The 22,139-nt window shown below is 38.2% G+C and overlaps 1 protein-coding gene across 1 annotated transcript; it reads left to right on the top strand.

The window, feature by feature from the left end:
* Nucleotides 1–93: 93 nt before the first annotated feature.
* Nucleotides 94–7,074, top strand: LRRC17 (leucine rich repeat containing 17). The gene is made up of 3 exons (XM_009874687.1): nucleotides 94–970; nucleotides 5,152–5,307; nucleotides 6,508–7,074. The coding sequence occupies exons 1-3, from the start codon at nucleotides 214–216 to the stop codon at nucleotides 6,909–6,911; spliced, it is 1,317 nt and encodes a 438-aa protein (XP_009872989.1). The 5' UTR covers nucleotides 94–213; the 3' UTR covers nucleotides 6,912–7,074.
* Nucleotides 7,075–22,139: the final 15,065 nt, after the last annotated feature.

Here is a 22,139-nt window from a genome sequence, read left to right as displayed (position 1 = left end):
CTCTGCAAAGCAGGATGTTAAGCACTGCAGACATACAAGTCTCCATGAAAATGCCTGTTTCATCCCTCTTAATGTTTTGCTTTTCTTCCAAAACAGGAATCCCACATACTCCAGCTGTGCCTCCTCAGATTTGCACAACACTGATTAACCATCCAAAATTTTCAACTGTTCCAGCAGTCACAGAAAAAAACCCAGGTCCAGCTGAATGTCAGGATGCAAGTAGTTACTATTATACTACTACTTCTTCTTTGCAAAGCATCTGACTGTAGGAAGACAAGAAGCAGGAGTCTGAGAAAGAATGAAAGGGGAAACATCTTGCAGAGAGCATCTAGCACTGTTAAGCGCAATGCCCAAGGCCCACCATGTGAAATATACACTTATCTTCATGAGAAGTATCTAGACTGCCAGGAAAGAAAATTGATTTTTGTGGCACCTGATTGGCCAGAGGATTTAAAACACATGCTCCTGGCAAGAAATAGGATTCGTAAATTGAAGAATAATATGTTCTCCAAGTATAAAGTACTGAAAAGTCTGGATTTACAACAGAATGAAATATCAAAAATCGAGAGTGAGGCTTTTTTTGGTTTGGACAAGCTTACCACGCTCTTACTTCAGCATAATCAAATTAAGACTTTATCTGAGGAGATTTTTATTTATACACCCAGTCTAAACTACCTACGTCTTTATGATAATCCCTGGCATTGCAGCTGTGAACTAGAAACTCTCGTTACAATGCTACAGGTTCCAACAAACAGGAATTTGGGAAATTATGCCAAGTGTGTGCATCCAATAGAACTGAAAAATCAAAAGCTAAAGCAGATAAAAGTGGAACAGCTGTGTAGTGAAGAGGATAGGCAGGAACCCCAAAACATAAAACGCGAGAAACCTGGAGCTGTCAAACCAGAATTTGATTCCTCTTTATGCCACATGTATGTGTTTCCTGTACCAACTCTGAACTGCAAAAGAAAAGGTTTGTATCTGTCCTTATAACTCAATTAATGATTTCAGTATTCTTGCTCCCTTACTACATTTCTTCACATAATATTTACAGCAAATTAATATAGTGGTAGTACTTTTTTTACTTAGTCTTTGTGTTTCTTTCATAACTACAAGCAACAAGAAGGAATTCTTTCTGCATTTTACCTGTACTCTGCAGCCCCAATTCCACAGACACTCTCTAGTGCTCTAGTATAAGATATCCAACACCAATTGACAGGAATAAAATTAAGCACATACTTAAGTTAGTGAAGGACCAGCACCTCACTAGTCTGTTTTTGTAACTATAAACATACTAATCAAATGACAGCTGTGCTGAAATTGTTGTACCTACAGAGAAAAGCACAGAGTGACTTTTCTTCTTTCCAGTGTAGAAACACAAAGATAGCAACAGCTTTGACAGAAGCGAGCTGTGAAGCAGGACTGGAGCAGCCATCTGTGCTTACAATGCCCAAAGGAACCTAACTGCAAAGGAGAGCTGTTTTCTGTGCAAGGTTTCTTCTACTAAGGGAAGAAAATGTATGCTTTTGTTCATAACAAAATGACTCTCTGTGTTCCTCCTCCCAGATCCCAGCAAATATTTCAAAGTTGAAGGGCTTTCAAGAAATGTTTTTCAGACACTTGGATTCACTCCATTCCTAAATCCTTCTCAGGCTTCTAAAAGTCACAGTTAAGCCTCAGGGGTAAACGAGCTGGGGTATATATCAACAAAAAAGAGTACATTTATTTGTGCTTTATATTTCCCATGTTTTATCCCCTGAGGAGCAAACAACCAAACAACTCGGAAGAGTTGTTCTTTCATATTACAAATCAGAAATGAAAAGCATTACTAGAAGTAGCCAAAACTCAGAGGATTTTTTCCCAACTTCTGCAAAGCACAGCCTACAATATCAGATCACTGTAGTATGTTTTGCCCACTTGTATCTTGCAATGTGTTTGCTAAACTTTTGTTTGCTTTAACAGTGACTTTCCATATCTTCGTTCGTGAAGCCTAGCCATGACAAAAATTTATGTAACAACTCTGTGCGCCCTTATTGTTGGACCTTAAGGCCAGTCAAACTCAGAAGTCAGTACAGGGAGACAATACCTAAATATAAAGAAGTAACAATATCAGTATTTGATTATATGGTTTATCTACTATGGATGTCATAAAAAATGGTCCATGTTTTCACTATTTTCCATCCTGTTAAATTCCTTTCTTTCTAAAGTACTGTGTTCAGCTCTGGGGCCCCCAGCACAAGAAAGACACGGACGTGTAGGAGCAGGGCCACAAAAATGACCAGGGGGCTGTAGTACCTCCCGTAAGAGGACAGGCTGAGAGAGTTGGGGCTGTTCAGCCTAGAGGAGGCTCCAGGGAGACCTTATGGCAGCCCTCCAGAACTGAATAAGGGGGCCTACAGGAAAGAAGGGGAGAGACTCTTTGTTGGGGACTGTAGTGATAGGACAAGCGGTAACAGTTTCAAACTGAAAGAGGGTAGACTTAGATTAGATATTAGGAAGAAATTCTTTTATGTGAGGGTGGCGAGACACTGGAACAGGTTTCCTAGAGAAGTTGTGGATGTCCCCTCCTTGGAAGTCCTCAAGGCCAGGTTGGACGTGGTTTTGAGCAACCTGGTCTGGTGGGAGGTTTCCCTGCCCGTGACAGGGGGGTTGGAACTAGATGATCTCTAGAGGTCCCTTCCAACCCCTAACATTCTATAATCACTAAGGTCCCTTACAACCAAAACAATTCCATGATTCTATGACTCCATGATTCCTACAGCTCACTTTTCTCCTTTTTTTTCCATAAAGCTACTACATCTTTTTTTTTGTTAAAGATGCCTAACATTTATTAATTTCTTAATATTCACCCACCTTAACTTTCCTTGTAGATAGAATCTTAATTAGATTACAGATTACAATCTTAATTATTTTAATACAGGAACTGACTTTCCAGCTCTCCCCATTCAGTAGTATCAAAGAGATAAGCTGAATATATGGATATTCTCAGAAGCTTTTGGCAAGAAAAATGTTATTTTTTTCCCTAAGTTTATAGAAACATTCAACACGGTTTGCTCTTCATTGGAGTTCCACAGGCTTTTACAGTATTTCAGAACAAGAGTTCACCGTCTTTGGTACTAATAACAAAGGAATGAAGTTACGTCAACCTCTACATGAGTGTACTGGAGGGTACAGGGACTCCCTCTTTCAGTTCAAGAGCTCAAGTATACCAGTCCCGGACTTCCTGAATGTCTAGCATGGACACATTGAATACATTCAATATTTTTGAGGAAGTATCAGATCTATTGTGCATATGCTTCACAGCTGGATGCACGTATCCCATAGACATTTGGGATTTCTGAACATATGGTAATCTTTGATGAAAGCATTGTACTTACTGTCCTTGCATATGATTACTGTGTAGCAGATGCACAATTTTATTGGAATTTTCAGCAGAAACAGGGGTATAATGCACCCAAAATCCAGGGAAAACACAAAAATTTCTCCAAATTCACATGAACAAGATTCCAGAGTAGGAAAAAATATGCATCATTTGTCACATCAGTAAGATGACAAGAAAAGATGCAATCCATTACTCCTTTACAATGGAGTGGATGGGGAGACAAGCCAGTACTATGTATCTCAAAGGAGATATGACAACAGGTCAGCAGCTTTCAGTTAATGTCAGAAAGCTCACCAAAAAAAAATCTTAAAAATACACAATACATGTGTATATCTTCCTTTTTGAAGAACTGCTTATTTTTATCTTATCAGACCTGTAACATACCAGATCTTTCAGTACTTGAGAATGAAAGTATCCTATTTCCTCGACTCAGTTTTACCAGAAAAAAGCAAGAAAAGTTGGATGCAAAAGTAACTTCTGTTTGTTTTTCTGCAAAAGAATTTGTATTTGCAAGAGCAGTTGAAAAAAATCCACTTTCTAGTACTGCCAAACCCCTTCAAGTCTATATTCAAGCATTATTTCCATTCATCTGGTGATAAATAGGCCCTGAAACTTTGACATCTGCACAAGAAGGAAGCACTCCAATCAGAGCAGGCTGGAGTAGTTACAATATTTATGTATTTCTAATACCAAAGCTCTGCTCAAAATCAGATACAATGCAGGAAGACTCTGATAGTTGCTTTAGTCTAGGGATTACCTGATGCATTAGACATCTTCAGAACTTCAGAAGCATGCCGAAAGCACAAATTTCAGCACAGATCCAGAAACTACTTGCCTTCATTCAAAGATGGTCAGACAAGAGACACTGCTTATTTTCTTACAATAATAGTCCAGGATTATAACACTCATTGAGTAAACATAATCCTGGAGATTAGGTTTATTAATATTATCTTGAGAGGATTCAAACCACAGTTGGGACTTCTCAAAAATGTGCTCTTACTACTGGACTAGGAGCTACTCTTCTGCAAGGAACTCTGTACGGGTACACACACAGATGACTGGGAGGTGCTTGGCTACTTTGGTAATGTCAGTGACACAAGTAGGATAGAGAAGTAGATAGGCAGGATGCTTCTATACTGTCTGGACATATAATAACATATCGTAACAATATGAAGTCTTAAATATTACTAAAGCACTGCATAACTGTAAGTAGAGAACTGTAATTATTACTGCATATATATTACTATAAATGCTCTAACAACTAGCATTTTTATTGCTGAAAAAATTTAGAACGTTGGCAACACAAAACAAAGGTTGTAAGATAGCACACTGTAATTTGATTATGGAAGATGTCTATATACAAATAAACATTTTTTAGATACTCTGGTTTCTTTTCATTAAATGATCAAGCATTTCACACATACTTTTTCTTAGCATAGTATCTTCCTACCTACCCTACCCCCATATGAACGAATAGTATGGTTCTATTAAAATAAAAATATAAAACACAGAAAGAGGCTTTACTATAAGCCTCTTTACTATTTACTATAATGAGGAAAGTAATTTTCACATAAAATGTAAAAATACAAGTGAACAAAGCAATGAAATTCAGAAGCTGAAAAAGCATGTTGACACTACTAGTGGGCCTAAAAGGGAAAGAAAACAAGAAACAATGCTAGACTGACAGAACTCTGTGTGGTATGCAACTATGTTACCTAAGTAGTAAGAAAAATCTAAAGCTGATGTAAGTTATGTTTTTTTCATTTTTTAAGATTTAAAGAAAGTTCCAGGTAACATACCTCCAGATATAGTTAAACTTGATTTGTCCAACAACAAAATAAGACAACTACGAGCCAAAGAGTTTGAAGATGTCACTGAACTGAAGATATTAAACCTAAACAGTAATGGAATAGCTTACATTGATCCCGGTAAGAATAATTTTAAATATTCATTAAAAAGCTATTCATGTTCTATTAATTATAAACTGAGATAGTGTACCTATTAAATATAAATATGCAGAAAAAAGGATATAAAAATCTGGAAGTTGGTGCAAATTTTACCTTTTGTATCACTCAATTCATAAAGGTTTGCACTGGAATGTATTCATCATGGAAGTCAATGAAGAGAGATTGATTTCAACTGCCTTTTCTGAACACAAAACCAAGGAAGTGCAAAAATTTAGTTCTGCAGACTGAAGGCTAAATAGTTGAATGATTTCTTTAAGTATGTTTGCCAAACCTAAGAAAACTTGTCATATGAAGAGGCTGCTTTTAAATTATATTGGACAATAAAGTACAGAGAAACCAAAAGGATTTAAACACTTTCAGATTAAAAATCACTACATATAATTGCTCTTAAGTTATACGTTATCTGAACTCAAGCAGCCTTGCTGGCAATTTGCTTTTCATCTGTGTATATTCAGCTTTCAACTATGAAAGCAGATACAAGGAGAGAGACATAGGAAGTATGAAGCATTAAGAGTCTTCTTCAGTAGCATTTTGGAAGTTAAGCAGCAGTAGAAAGTGGTACTTAGGAAGTTTAACATTATACATAATTGATTTACCTAAATTAAGACTTCTGGCATTAAATGAAAGAGTATACTTGCAAAAAGTATGGGCTGCTCTCTGAAATGTGACTCAGCAGGATTATTCTGAAGCTCCATATTTATTAGCTTCCATACCTTAAAAGATTAATTTAAAGATTCTGTTCACACACACACAAATACAGGCATAGGTACAAGAACTATTAGCCCTACACATTGCCTAATACATACTCGATTTCCCTACTTTTACTTCTGTATCATGGCAGTAACAGTAGACTTCTTTGAGCAAATCAAGCATTCATTCATCTTCCCTAACCCCTATTCTACACTCACACATGCTGATTACGTGTTTTATAACTTTATCAGCAGTACAACTTTCCTAATGTCAATATATTTACACTAATCTGTCACTTCTCAAAGCACAAGCCATATTTTAATGTTCAGTGTCGGAAAAGTCCTTGTCACAGCTATTAGCCAAAAAAAAAATTAATAAATGTATAATTAGGAAAATGTTTTCTCTGTTGTAGATATGCATGTTTTTTTTCTAATATTATTAGGTACCAATAACTATTTTTCTGTTGACTAGCTGCTTTCTCAGGCCTCAATAACTTAGAGGAGCTGGATCTATCAAACAACAGCTTGCAGAATTTTGAATATGGAGTACTGGAAGACCTCTACTTTTTGAAAATACTGTGGCTGAGAGACAATCCTTGGAGATGTGATTACAACATCCATTACCTTTTCTACTGGTTGAAGCATCACTACAATGTTCACTACAGTGGTCTAGAATGCAAAACGCCTGAGGAATACAAAGGATGGTCTGTTGGAAAATATGTTCGAAGTTACTATGAGGAGTGCCCAAAAGACAAGCTGACAGTTTATCCAGAAACTTTTGATCTGGACAAAGATGATGAGGAATGGGAACGACACAAAGAACAGTCAGTTCAAACAGTAAAGAAGCACGGTGTAATTGTCACTGTGATAGGCTAATAAGGCAGTTATGTTTTTGTACATTCAAATAGTTGATACTCAGACAGAAAAAACCATGCTGTTTACATTTTTGTTAATTATACTGATTGTTTGCAGGACTATCTGCTTGCAAAGATTTCTGTTTATTGAACTTAATAATTACAGAATGGCATTAGTTATACAGCATCCTTCATCAAGTAATTGTTTCTGACAATTTGTTCTGGACATTCTTGCGAACATTATTGTGAACTAGTCTGGCAAATATTTGAAACTATACAGTAGAAATCGATAGACACAAATGTACATAATGTGGTGGGGAGGAGCTCTTAGGTAGGACCACAGCTTATATTCTGACATGGAACTTGCTGCAGGATTGTGACAATGACACATTTTTCTTGAATTTATTGACAGTTCTTTGTATCTATCAGTTTCCTGAAATACTTCCAGAAAACATTTCTAAGAATTTTGTATCAGCTTCCACTTGTTTTATTGTATACAATAAAACAATCTGAAGACTAACCTTAAATACAGTTTTAGAAAAACAGGAAAGGCAGTTGTTATACTGGTTAGAATTCAAACCCAGAAACTGAGTTCTCCTTGCCGATTTATTGGTGGTCCTGCTCAGTCTGGAGTGAATAACTCAGCCTGGATCTCTTCTGCACGTGAGCTGCCTGAAACCATGAGTAGCCAAGACATGGTTAGTTCCCAAGATCCAGCTCCACATGCTCATATTTGCCTTGTTTCAGTTTTGCAGCAGGTATAGCTGAAGTCTTCCTTGGAAACATTTTAGGTTGTCACATTGGTTTGACACAGATTACATGACATCCCTTCTAGGTGAAGAGGACCATGGGAAGTCTGCTGTGGTCTGTATCCAACATAGCAGTGCCCACCCAAACCGAAGGTAAGTGTGCCTCTGAGTGCTCACTAGAAGTCCAGGCATTCTCAAAGTCTGCTCAGTTGTAAAATGCACATGATAGCAAGTCCTCATCATGCAACTGTCTATGGGAATATATATTCATTAAAAATTGTGATTATTCTAATAATATGGTAACAGCCACACAAATGCCCCAGCTAAAGAGACAGTAACTCTAAAGACAAAATTCCTTGACATATAATACAGTAGCTAAAAGTTCTTTTACAAAAAAAAGCTGTTTCCACAAAATGACTATTCTTAGCTCATACATAATAGTTCTGGCTGGTTTTTTTTAATTTCTACATCAGTAGTATTTAACTAGCAGAACTACTGCCTCTAAAAAGGCAGATATCATAACACCCTTTTTTTTACACATGAAAAGGATAAGTAACTCCCCAAGCTCACATAGTGGACAAGTAGGAGATACTGGCTTAAAACTTCAGTATTCCCAGCTCAAGCGCTCGACTGTTCTGCTCTTAGATCAGTAAGAAACATGCCAACTGCAGGATAGAGATTTGGGGCCAAAACTTTACATATCCATTGGCTATCATGGAAGAAATTCTAGAATAATTTTAAAGAGTTAAATTTAAATTTAAAGTTTGTGGACTACTCTGGTTCTTTAGCCACAAGCCCAAAAGGTCACACATTTTGTTTTAGAAGGGCAATCCAAAGCACTCAGCGCTTTTATGCTGACATGAAATGAAAGAACAACATAAAGGAAAAATTCAGAAATTATTAAGGGTGATGATAGGAATGCCAAACAATTCTTAAGTAAACACATCTTATTATTAACTGCATTCCTTCATGTCCTCCTTTACTCAGATTATGACTATATTTAATGCTGGTTTACTGATAATAATTTACCCATTTCTTCCACAGTGTCTTTTAAAAACTTTATGGCAAATACGACAGTATCCGACTTATCCGTGCTCCTGGGAATATCTTAATTACTAAGGTTAATCCTGATAAGGTGGTAAGCAAAAAATTTGGCCAGTAATATTCAATAAATGAGCATTTTCTAGAAACCTAAAAGTGATGAAAGAAAAAAAATCTGTCATAGTATCCAGCATTAAATGAAGTATTCCTCCTCTCAAATTCTGGAGGATTATTTCAGTTCAGAAGGAAACTGCTGAGAATGATTGAAAAGGACAGCCAATGGAACCACAGCAGAACCACACTGGCAGCACAGCCAGTGGAGAACAGCTGAATAGGAAAAAATGACTTTATAAACTATCTGCAAAGAATTAGTGTTAAGAAGAAAAAAATAGCTTGAGGTAGGCTAAAGTCCAGGTAAGGAAAAACACTCCAGGAAAGGAATATAAGATAAAAGCTGGGTAAGACATCTCTGACCTCTCTGGTCAGCAAAAGATCACCAATTGGAAAAGCAGTGGAATAAGACTGAGGTCCACAAGCAGTGGCCTAATTCTTGTAAATTACAAGTTCAAAGGTGTTGGGGATTCCTAAACACATCATGAAATAGGACCAAGGCAAAAACCCATGGATTGCAGTAATAAATATGACAATTGTTCAACAGAAGCCAGAGGGAGGGGCCGTTTGTATGAATGTGTGTGATCATTCAGCATTCTCAAACAGTGGCACCTGAAACTGTTGCACCTGCTGCAGGTGCAAGTGGGCTGATCAGCTGAACGTGCTGCCTGTATCTAAGAGTACAAGGTGTTTGGTGACAGCTATTAAGTATGAAATCTGTAAGTGAGGGACATAACAAGGACACTTTAGAGGTTCAGCAACTATCCTCCAAATAAAGGTTTCAGTGTGAACTTATGAAATCAGGGTCATCTCAGAAGGTCTGTGAAAAAAACCCACTTGTGCAATAACACTAAAATGAAATCCAATACTTAAGAGTGAATCTGTCTAGATCTCTGAGAATCAAACGTAAAAAGACTTCTAGCAGTCAAGAGAACAACAGTCTTAAGTTTTGAATGCTAGAACTGTTCTTGCTACTGTTTTCCTTAGACAGCCTCTGGAGCATTCAAGGACTAGCTGGAAGTTCTATTCTTTTAATTACAATGCACTATTATTTTATTCCTTACTGTCTGAAGTTATTGTATACTTCAGTTTTGGCAACAATACTAGAGAATTGTTATAGAATAGACATAGGGGTATTCAAGTGGTGGTTTAATTTCCTATAATTAAAAAAAGGGGGTGGGGAGAAGCACTCCTTGAAAAACTAGCTGGAACCCATTAGAGTTTTCTGCACATCGGCATTTTCAGATACCCGTACTGAGGATGTGACAGAATAGAAAGTAATTGCAATTGCAAATCATGTAAGAACACAGGAATGAAAACACTAGATTGGGACAAGGGTAGTACAGGCTAGTGTGGTCTCCTGACAGTGTCTAGTAGCAAATTCTTTGAGAAAAGACTGCATAAACAGGAAAAGCACATAGGAACTATGAGGATAGTACAGAAAGAGGCAGCCCAAGGGAAAAGACAAAAATAAATTTGAAAAACATACATATGGGGAAAATGACTAGCAGCTGATAAAAACTTCAGCATTAGAGGGTTAACTGCTGTTCCTCTGAGCTTCTCTGAAATGTACTCTATATTAAAGCACATCCTTCGTGAAACACCACAGCCACAAATCACAACTTAGCATTGGCATTTCTTTGTTTCTGTACTATTTCATCACAAAAGTCCCAGAAGCACCTCCAAGTCTAAAAGAAACTCACAGGACTTCCTTTTCCTTTGTAAGCCTGTTAAGCCCTTTCTTTCAGTAATTTCCCTTTCGATGCCCCTTCTTTCTCTGTCCATAACCAGGAAAGAACTGCATGACCATACGCTGTCTTCCCGATGTGCAGCACATGCCCAGGGAGTGCTGTCTTAAGGGAGAAATTGGAGCACTCTACAGAATCACAGAATGTTAGGGGTTGGAAGGGACCTCTGAAGATCATCTAGTCCAACCTTCATCCCAGCATACCTAACCACTACACCATAGCCTCAAGTGCTAGATCTACTTTTTTTTTAAACACCTCCAGGGTTGGTGACTCCACCACCTCCCTGGGCAGCCCGTTCCAGTGCCTCACCATTCGTTCAGTAAAGAACTTCCTCTGAATATCCAATCTAAACTTACCCTGACGCAACTTGAGGCCATTTCCCCTTGTCCTGCCATTAGTAATTAGAGAGAAGAGACCAGCACCAGCCTCACTACAGCCTCCTTTTAGGTAGTTGTAGAGGGCAATAAGGTCTCCTCTCAGCCTCCTCTTCTCCAGACTAAACAAACCCAGTTCCCTCAGCCGCTCTTCATAGGGCATGTTTTCCAGACCTCTCACAAGCCTTGTTGCCCTTCTCTGCACCCGCTCCAGCACCTCGATGTCCTTCTTGTACTGTGGTGACCAAAACTGGACACAGTACTCGAGGTGCGGTCTCACGAGTGCCGAGTACGGGGGCACGATCACCTCCCTCCTCCTGCAGCAGTGCCCCTTTCTCTACACAGCACACACGAAACACAGAAAAGGTTACTTTGCACCATGTTTTGCCATGACAAGGTGCAGGAAAAATGGACAGGTCTGTCAATACTGGGAATAAAACACTTCAAAAGCTTCCAAGGCAATCTTAGCTTCTACACTACGAATATGAGTGGCAGCTTTTACATGCAGTTCCCCATCACACAGGGAAGTCAAACGGTTCTCTGAGATCTCTGAGTGGGTGGAGTAACACCACAAACAGCTGAGCTGTAATCCATGCACCTCATATATTCATTTTTCTGTAACACACTCATTTGCCAAAGACAATCTGAGCTGGAACCATGTAACATTCACATGTAGATATTAAACAAGGATGACTATTTCATGCTTGCACCACTGCCAAAGTTGCAGTACATAAAACCAATTTTAAAAAATTGCAGCTAATTAATTTTTAAAAAATATTAACATGACTAGCCAGCCCAACAGCTAATAATCATTGCTGTTTTACATTAACAATAAAACTTTGTTGCCAAAATCTATGTAATCCTGGATTTATTTGGAAAGATGAGGTCAGAACTGTAGCTCGGAGAAGTCCGAATGGAAAGGTTCATCACATCTGTAGCCTATAAGTAAATGGACAGTTCAAGGCTGTTTGTTAGCGGAAAAAATGTCAAAGGAAGAGAATTTTAATATGATTTTCAATCACTACAAAAAGACAGAGAAATAGTTCCACACCGATTTTAATCCATCCACAAGAGCTTCAAAAGAATGGCACAAGTAGACTGTATGATCAATACAAATGGGTTTTAGGAGAAGAAATATGTTACTAATCTAAACAGCAATAGTATACTCATATAAATATGTTTCATTCCTAAAAAGAACTACCAGGTGTCTTCAAAGTTAGAAGAAACAGCTTTATAAATCAATGTCTTCTAAAATCCCCTGTGGACCATCACACACGATTCATCACAGTTTAAAATTAATAGCACTGAGTAGATGTTAATAGACATAATCTTTCATGTTCAGCCTACAGAGAACATAAATCATCAAAAAAAAAAAGGGAAATACATAGTCTGTAGATACACAAATTGGATTTAGTGTCTTTGATACGTAAGATAAATGGAAATGGATGGCATCAACATACTGATGTCTAACTGACATAATCAACACACTGATACTTCTAAGTTAAGCTACTTTAACTAGATATGAATCAGTTAAACAATATGATGGAAAAGGCAGTGTGAATATAATTCTATTGCAACTGTTTTTACATGTTTTTAACTTCAAACACAATAAATATTACAATGTTTTGTTTTAATTTTGTACTCAGATACATAAGGAAATCAAAATCAGAAAAGGATTTAACATTTCTAAGTACAGCCCCCATAATGAAGGCAACATGTCTGATTTATTTTGGCTTGGTTTTTTTATTAGCTGTCAAATTTCATTATAATATTAAATTGTTTCACTAAACAACTTGCATGGTGATATCATTGAGAATGTTATTTTATGCTGTGATTTAAAAGCCAAGACCATGATCAAATATGCTTTTTATTCTTGGCAAATTGTTCTTTTCTGTCACCACTGAAGAGCAAATTGTTCTCACCCATAATTACACAGTCACTTTCTAAAACAAAAGAAAACACACTGAAATTGTTATAGCTGCAGTGACAATTTCAATTAAATATTATCTGATTAAATAATAAATGCATCATAGTCTCAAAAAAACTGGATTCCACTTTATTTGGAAAATAAAACCATTTCCATTTATTTTTTACGCATTTGCATTCAATTAAAATGTAGACTAGAAAGAGTAAGGCGGTAACGTTCTTCTGCTTGAGTAATACTGAAGTAAAGCTGTGCCAGGAATCAAAAACATTACTTGGGATCTTGCCTGCATGAAGCAGAAGAGTTCTCTCTCAAGAAAACACTACCAAGATGTTTTAACACTCTTTATGATACAACGGCTGAGGAACAGCTGGGACGCAGGTAACTCCTACCAAACCAAGTATACTTTCACAGCTAACACTGAACATCTAATACTGCTCATAAAGGCTTTTATTTTTCCTGTCCACTTCTCTGCTTAGCAAAGTATACAACTGCACTGAAAAAAAACAGATTTCTGACCTGAAACTATTGCAAAACGCTGTCATCAAGGAAATTAACCTCTGATCACATGGTCACGTGTACTTCCACACTTATTATCATGAAGGACTAAGATGCTTTTCTACATCCAGAGGGACTCTACTTCGGCAGGAGAGTCAAGTACTCATTATTTGTGCAAAAACTTGAACACTACATTAATATCTTGGACCATGACTGGATTCTCTTTTTTTGGTTGGAGCGTTGGTTTGTATGTTTGTTTTTTCCCCATAAGCCTCTTGTTGGAGACCAGTAACAAGCAGTGCACCCTCAGGGTCAACACTGGGTCCACTCCTGTTTAACATCTCCATTAATGATCTGGACGATGAGATAGACTGTATCCTCAGCAAGTTTGCAGATGACACCAAATTGGGAGCAGCTGGCTGATAACACCAGAGGGTTCTGCCACCATCTAGCAGAACCCTGACAGGCTGGAGAAATGGGCTTGGGCTTGCAGGAACCCCAAGAAGTTCAACAAGGGAAACTGCAAAATCCTGCACCTGTGAAGGAAGAACCTCAGGCACCAGTACATGCTGGGAGCCACCCAGCTGGAAAGTCACTTGGCAGAAAAGGACCTGGGGGTCCTGGTGGACACCAGCTTAAACAGGAGCTAGCAATGTGCCCCTGCCACAAGGAAGGTGGATAGTATAACCCTGGGCTGCATTAGGAGCTGTGTTGCCAGGAGGTTGAGGGAGGTGATCTTTCCCCTCTACTTAGCATCAGTGAGGCCACATCTGGAGTACCGTGTCCAGTTCTGTGCTCCCCAGAAAGAGAGACCGGGGCATAATCGGGACAGTCCAACAAAGAGCAAAACAATGATTAAGGGACTGGAGCATGCCTCCTACTAGGAAAGGCTGAAAGAGCTTTGACTGTTCAGCTGGAGAAGTTTTAGGGGCCTCTTACCAAGACACATAAATATCTGAAGGTGGGTGCAAAGATGGAATCAGGCTCTTCCAGTGGTGACCACTGAGAGAGGAGAACAAAAGGCAACAGTTACAAACTGAAATGCAGGAGGTGCAATTTGAACATCAGGGAACACTTCTTTACTACCAGGGTGACTGAGCACAGGATGCCCAGGGAGGCTGTGGAGGCTCCATCTTTGGACATGGCCTGGGCAACCTGCTCTAGGTGGCTCTGCTTGAGCAGAGGGGTTGGATGAGATGACCTTCAGAGGTCCCTTCCAACCTCAACCATTTTGTGATTCTGTGATGATTATCTCGATAGAGTTGAATCCTGGTATTCTGATATATTTAACCATGTCTGTATTTCAATTTTATTTGTCATGTTACAGCATTTCACATATAATATAAAACCATTCTAGGGCATTCTAGCAATCTTCAGTCATATGGATATCGCTGGGCCTGGAGACTGTAATGAAAGAAGTGGGGGACACATTTAAAGTACTTTTACAACTGTCATTCTCACATTGCCTCATTATGTCTGGACGTAGAAAAATATAGGCAGTAAATTGGGACAAGAGCAATGCATAGAATGAAGACACAGTTTAATAGAGAGAATTCAAACTTTCAAAATACATGTAATACTTACCAATACTTCTAAAGCTAGGACAGTGAAGAGAATAGCATCCTCGAAAATTCAAATGTAATACACATGGGCACCACTTCTGCAAAGTATTTACTACTACTTGGTCTTGAACTTTATGCTTCACTGATGAAAAATTGATCTAAAAATATAAACAATTAATATATAATTCAGTACTAAAAATAGGTAGTACATAGAAAATACAAATCATTATGAAAATCACTAGTAAATGCATGGAGTTCTATGTAAACACTGAATCAATAGTCTGGAAAACACAGAAATGTCTGTATTACATATATAAAAATTCTAGATAGCTGACTAAAAATACTTAAATATAGAAGAAGCATGTATCTACAGTATTTATGAAGCTGACACAAGTCCTGAACTGCTGAAATACACGTCAGAATGTTAGACATAAATAAAAATGTCAGACTTCAATATTTACTTTATTTTTTTCTCTCTAAAATGTATAAAATCCTAAAGTTGATACAGGTGGTTTTTTTCTATATTTATGGTCTACTCATAAAACAAGATATCAAGAATATGTAACATGCCATCTTAGTTTTAGGAGAAGTATCTCCCAGCTGCAGGCTGAAGGTATCTAGATCTTTGACTAAAAATATTGGTTTTCTTATTATCTGTCAAAAATTCAAATTTAAGAAGTTTTAACAAAAATTACTAGAAAGCAGTTTAACAGACTATCTACTGAGTGTTCCAAAACATGAGGAAAGCCAACATACAAATGTTTAATAGAAAGGATCTTCATTTTTTTAAGACTTTTTCATGACTTCTTTAAATTTCTTCATAAAGAAGCCACAAAAAGCGGGTGTTTTTTCCCTTTTATATAATCTGCTACAGCTACAACACATTAGTTTGTTGTCCATTTCACAATCCATGTTTATGACTTTGAAAAATCAATCACCTTTATTTCTATGCAGAATGCTTTGATGCGGTTACAGTATCAGGAAGTTGGGAGTTGAAACTTTTTGCAGTTTTGCACTTTCTTAGTAGAATTTTGTTGTTCTTACATTAAAATTATCAGAAGTTTTAAATACATGATCCTAAAACTTGACCTCCAGGCCAAGGCTCCAGGCCCCCACAAGCTGAGCACTGCAGTATCTTCCAGGTGTTGGTGTGCAGGATAGATTCAACAACCCAGATCTGAGCAGAGACTGCACAAAACATCCACGACAGCTAAGCACATCGGGATGACAGTTTAAAGAAACTCACACCAAGAACAGGCAGCTGCCTAGAACAAGACCACAGGACACGTAAGCAGCATTGCTGAGCTCTCCAGAACGTTTTTCCCTCAGTCAGGAAGGCAGACACGGGCCTTCAGCTACCTGGGTCCCACTCAGGGGACAGAACAATGTATTTGGGAGACTCAAGTTCAGATCTCTTCTCAGCCTCACAAGGCACAACTCTGTCCACCTTCTGGACCCCAAATGGATCTCCTTCCCTGGGAGAGAGGTGCCTAGTGACAGGGCCCTGGGTTCACCAACAAGCTCTGCAATCTCTTCCTCCCCCAGGGGTTTAGCTACCAGAGTTCAAGGTCAGCTCCTGCATGGTGCACCAGGGTAACCCTGGGCAGGACTCTTGCAAAAACAGTTCATTGGGCGAGAGCTGGAGAAGCCTCATTAGGGGTTTTCCTGTTGGCTCAGGAGCTGCCCTTAATCTTATGCCCTTGCCCTGAGTCTTTGAATCACACTTTAGGCAGGTCTATGTCCAGCCATGTGCCTGGCTGGCCTGGTCCTCACTTGTGGACTTCGCTTCTTGAGTCGACCTTGGAGATGCCTCTTCACTACAGGGCTAATTGGCAGTCTCTGGTGGGTGGCTGACCCTGGTTACTCTCACTGGACACACTGCCCTTCTTGCTCAGGTTCTGAGGGACTCTGCCTCTTGTCGGTGGGAGGACACTGCCTCTGCCTGCCCTTCTAGCACCCTTGGTTGGCAGCTCACCTTCCCTTGAACAGTAGCTCTTCTGCTTCCTCACACCAAGCTCCATAGGTCATATAGTTCTTGGAGAAAAGAGGAAAACCATCTCCTTGATTACTATCATCCTCACAAACTTTTAGGTCCCAAAAGGAGATGCCTATCAGATTCAATATCACCAGGATTATGCAGAAGATGCACGGAATATTCTGAATCGTTAATTTTAGTTTTGAGGGCCTAAAATCTGACTAAATAATATTTGAAATGCCCACATGCTTTTTTATACCATAGAATCATAGAATTATCAGGATTGGAAGAGACCTTAAAGATCATCTAGTTCCAACTCCCCTGCCATGGGCAGGGACATCCCCCACTAGATCAGGCTGCTCAGAGCCCCATCTGGCTTTGTACTTGCTTTGTACTGTTGATAAACGACTAAGTGAGGCAAAGACACAGAGGCAACAGTGATACTGGCTGAGGTGCCACAGCTATTCTTAAGCCACTGCCTAAGGACTGGGGAGCCTTGAGGTAGTCTTTCACACCTGAAACCTCATGAGCGCCACTGGAAGCAACAGCAATGAGCAGTGTGATTGTATTTTAAAGGCAAAGACAGAGTCACTATTTCAGGTGTGACCCCAAACTCACCATGCTAGCATGGTCACACGATGTGCATTATAAGGCACTGACTGAATCATGTGTGCCAGGGAATTTGAACGCTAAGGTAGAAGAAACAATGAAGTATCTTGGCCACTGTGACCACCTCAGCAACTCTTAAGAGCTGATGAGTATGAAAGTGAACTGGTCTGCACCACTTGTTACAGGGGTGACGAGAGTCTCTCTCGAGCAAATACAAGTAGTCTCAGAGTATCTGTAACTGAGTTTATGTTCTTCCACAGCAAGCATATAGTGCCTGTTTAGGTTACCTAGGGAACCTAAGACACCTCACTTAACTGTCTACGCTCAGGGGGCTATAGCCATCCTTACTGGCCAATTCTTTTTCAGGTCCACTGATTTTATAGTGATATACTATGGAGATCTTCATTTGAGTAGCTCCTGGTTTTTTACTCACATACATGAGCAGAACAAATCATATTCTGGGATAAAAGTTTTATGCTAAATATTTATCATTTTTAAAGTAGACCATCTCCCCTTGACCCACACTTTTTAAAAATCATTGAATCATAGAATCATTGAATCATAGAATCAATAAAATATTTAATGTGATTATCTTACTTACCTCACTCCATAATGAACTGTTCTGAGTTACTTGCATCCACATTTGGCTAACTTGAGCACATCTTGCCAGATCAGCTAAATTTACGCGACGGAAAACCTATGTCAGAAAAGCAGACATACATGGTATTACGAACTATTTGATAACAAGTCCTCTGTATTAAATCACACATATTCACCTATCCTAAACAACAAGAGCTATGTTCTAATACTTCTTTCTTAGGAGTTTAAACATACTTTTAAAAACAGAATGTCAATAATTACTCTCATTAACAACCCTAACAAAGAATATGATGTGCTTAAAAGCTCATAAATTCAAGCTATGATGGGGAATGACAGGGATGTTTCAAAAGTGAAGATTTTTCATGGACTATCAGAAGTTTCATTTCACCTATATTAAAATAACACTTGTTAAAGCACCTCTCTTAAACCTATTTGAGATTATATAATTTCTGCTAAAGCTTTGTAGATTAAATATAATCACAGAATCATAGAATGGCCTAGGTTGGAAGGGACCTTAGAGATCATCGAATCCAACCTCCCTGTCATGGGCGGGGATGCCCTTAACTAGACCAGGTTGCTCACGACCTCATCCAACCTGGCCTTGAACACCTCAAGGGAGGGGGCATCCACAACGTCTCTGGACAGTTTATTCCAGAGTCTTGTCACCCTCGGACTGAAGAATTTTTTCCTAAGATCCAGTCTAAATCCATTTAACTTAAACCCATTTCCCCTTGTCCTATCAGTGGACACTTTTGTAAAAAGTCCCTCCCCAGCCTTCCTGTAGGTTCCCTTCAGGTACTGGAAGGCAGTCATACGGTCCGCCTAGAGTTTTCTCTTTTCAAGACTGAACAATCCCAGTTCCCTTAGCCTATCAAATATAGCACCTCTCAATTACCTATGAAGAGTTTTTACAGTTTCAACCTCAGAGTTCTTTTCAATTTAACTAGTATAATCTCAGAATATTAATACTTTAATCTCAGAATATTAAAGTCAATGTGTAGAATATTAAAGTCAATGGTAGGAAAATATATAAGCTCTACTGATAGCTCATTTTATACAGTTAAATATTCTAAAATGTACTGCTACCACTATGCAACTTTTTGAAAAATTAAATTCTAGCACTCAAAAAAGGTCTTGTCCTAGTAAATTATCTTAAATACAGCAATCTCAGGCCCAAAAAGTAAGAGACCGAATGAGGATAACATTTGGCAAGCTTCTGTCATAGCTCCACACCTGCTATTTTTATGACCAGGTGTCAAACAGTATTTTTGCCAACAGAATGCTAATTTTCATTGTAGAAGAAACTTGGTTAAAAAAAAGACGGAAAATATGGTAAAATGTAATGTCTTTGCTATAGAAGCAAATATGTATTATATTATAAACAGCTGAAAACATAAGATACACTCAAAGACAAAGAGCATATGCAGAATTTTATATAAAACAGCTGGATTATTTACATACTGAAAACTCCCCTATTCATAAACATTTGCAGAACTGTGGTACTACGTGATATGCGGAAATGTAAATATCTGATATGAAATACAATATTTCAAATGAACATTTCTAAGTACGAAGAAGAAGCCATCTAAAAGGAACACAGTTTATAAAATCCCACATCGCTTTTCCTAAAGCAGCTTTTATATAAGGAAAACTTTATGTTTGTAATGTAATTACTTTTATAACTGCACAATTATACATTAATGGCAACAATTTAAACCTGATACGGTAATTGTCTGATAGCAAAAATACAAAGAGAACTCTCTAATTTTATCCTGTCACTGAAGAGAAATTTTTCTTATTAATATACATTTTCAAAGAGCTAAAGCAATTAACATATGTACCTTAATAGTAGCATGTCAGAGCACAAACACAGTAAAGATGCCAGTGTGTTTTACAAAAGAGTATTTCCATATTAGTTAAACAACTTTCCACACAATAATGCATACCATAAAACCTGTTTTTCATTACAGCAGTATATGCAGTATGATTTGAAACATGCTCCAGAAAAACGAATGCGCACTCTGCACAGAGTTCACTCAAACTATACAAGCACAAGAGGAATCTTGAGTCAAAAAGAGCCTTTGAGCCTCCAATGAGTGTTCTACTAAGAAGCAATACACATACAGCATTTGTAAAAGTAAGGAAATAATTGCAATTTTTTTTCCACTTCTGGTAATCGATGTAGCTCAGAACTGGGGCAAGAGTGGCCACCTGTGCAAGCGTAGAGTGCATGGATTACCAAAGTGCAGTTACCTTGGTTGTACTGAAATATACTTTATAATAAATGAGTCACTAAATCAAAACAGGATGTTCTAATAAAAAAGATGTTTTGCTAAAGAAAATATTCCCTCCTTAAAAGGAAGTTTTATCATTATTTACTTCCTACACAGTTCCACTGAAATGGACAGGATTGAAAAACCTATCAGCTAGAACCCATGTTTATTACAGAGATTAAGCTCCATTAAAAGAAACGAGCAAAAATATCAAGAGTATTCTACTAAAATTTTATTTTCTGTTTCGACCTATAGAAACTAACCAAAGGCTATAATTTCTTTAGCTAGAAAAGAATGAATCAGGTAGGAAAATCACCAATTCTGTGGCTTTAGCACTAGTATTTAATCGCATAGGTAATACATTCAAGCAAGTTGTCTGCTGCTCAAAATACGCTGCTGTCCCCCAAGCTGCTGTATTACACCATAAAAACTATTTAACACAACTTTTAAAAAAATGGTTTTCTGGCTTTATGTTGTTATTCTGGAATCTTGGAAGCTTGCTATAGACATATCCGTTCTAAAAATATTTAGGTGGTTCAGAACGCAGTTGAAGACCTATAGAGATTTTTAAGGTACAGAAATGTGTAGGCCCTTTTCAATAGTAAATTTCTTCTGTACACCCTATCCCTTCAAAGATTTGCATCCCATGACAATTGTAGTTGGATCCATCACAGGTTTCTCTAACCACTAGTCTGTTTAATTTGGACACGTGGGCTATTTCCTTAACTTCAAAACTCAATCTAATTTAAAACTCTAAGGAATTTTGACACAGCTCATAGAAAGTATTTGAATAAATGGAACTATACAACTTGTCAGAACAAGAAAGAAAATATTAACTGCATTATTATTCATTAATAGGATTTAGTTCCATATTATAAAAACAAAAGCAAAGCTTTTATTTTGATGTTCTTTTGCTAGTAACCTTTAGAATTTTCAGTTCTGAAAAGGTCTGTTGAAAGATTTATTTCACGTTGGGTCAAGACCACAGTAGCCAGCTTTAAAGCACAGAAATCATTTTCTGTCAATAACTCAACATTAGGGTAATATGGTACCACTGACTTTTTTAGGAAACTGTAATTTACAAAGCAAATGGTTTCCAGCTGGCCCTGAGGACAGACCTTGTCCCAGCTGTAAAGACAAACTGACGTATTTTTTTGCACAGGAGCAGAACAGAAAGCTGCAATAAATTATAGCATGCTAATAATGATATTTACTAAATACTCTGTGATGTTGAAATGATCCACCATCAAATACCATCTACAGTGCCAGAGACAACGAAGTCTCCTTATCATAAGTTCCAAAACTTTAAGAAGTCCAGGCACACTTTATTTTCTGCAGCCTGTGAATGTTAAGAGCAAACACAGATTTGGCCTGGAGGACACAGCACCCAGTAACAACCTCCTGTTGAAGGAGGTTCTGTCTACATATTGGATCCACCAAAATGAGAATGTGAGGATGCACAGAGGGAAAGGGAGGGAGAGAGGAAAAGGGAGGGAGGGAAGGAGGGAGAGAAGGAGAAAGGAAGAGGGAGGAAGGAAGGGAGGGAGGGAGGATTCTGCCTTTCTGCAGCAAGTGGTTAGGCACTCAGCTAGTGGGAAGCTTTGGTCTGTGCCAGGGAAGAGCAGAGCTCTTTCTGCACTTCTGTACTGAATGAAATAGTGATGGCTCAAGAAAAAGAAACCAGGTGATGGCCACAGAGATCTGCACTTCCCGCTGGTTCAAGGGAGTTGTATTCTGTATAGGTTCAAAACAGAAGCATTTCAGCAGGCCTCCTGCTTTTCCATAA

Source organism: Apaloderma vittatum, unplaced genomic scaffold (assembly GCF_000703405.1).
Source record: "Apaloderma vittatum isolate BGI_N311 unplaced genomic scaffold, ASM70340v1 scaffold9158, whole genome shotgun sequence".
NCBI classification, from domain to species: Eukaryota; Metazoa; Chordata; class Aves; order Trogoniformes; family Trogonidae; genus Apaloderma; species Apaloderma vittatum.
This window is presented reverse-complemented; position numbering and strand designations above follow the sequence as displayed.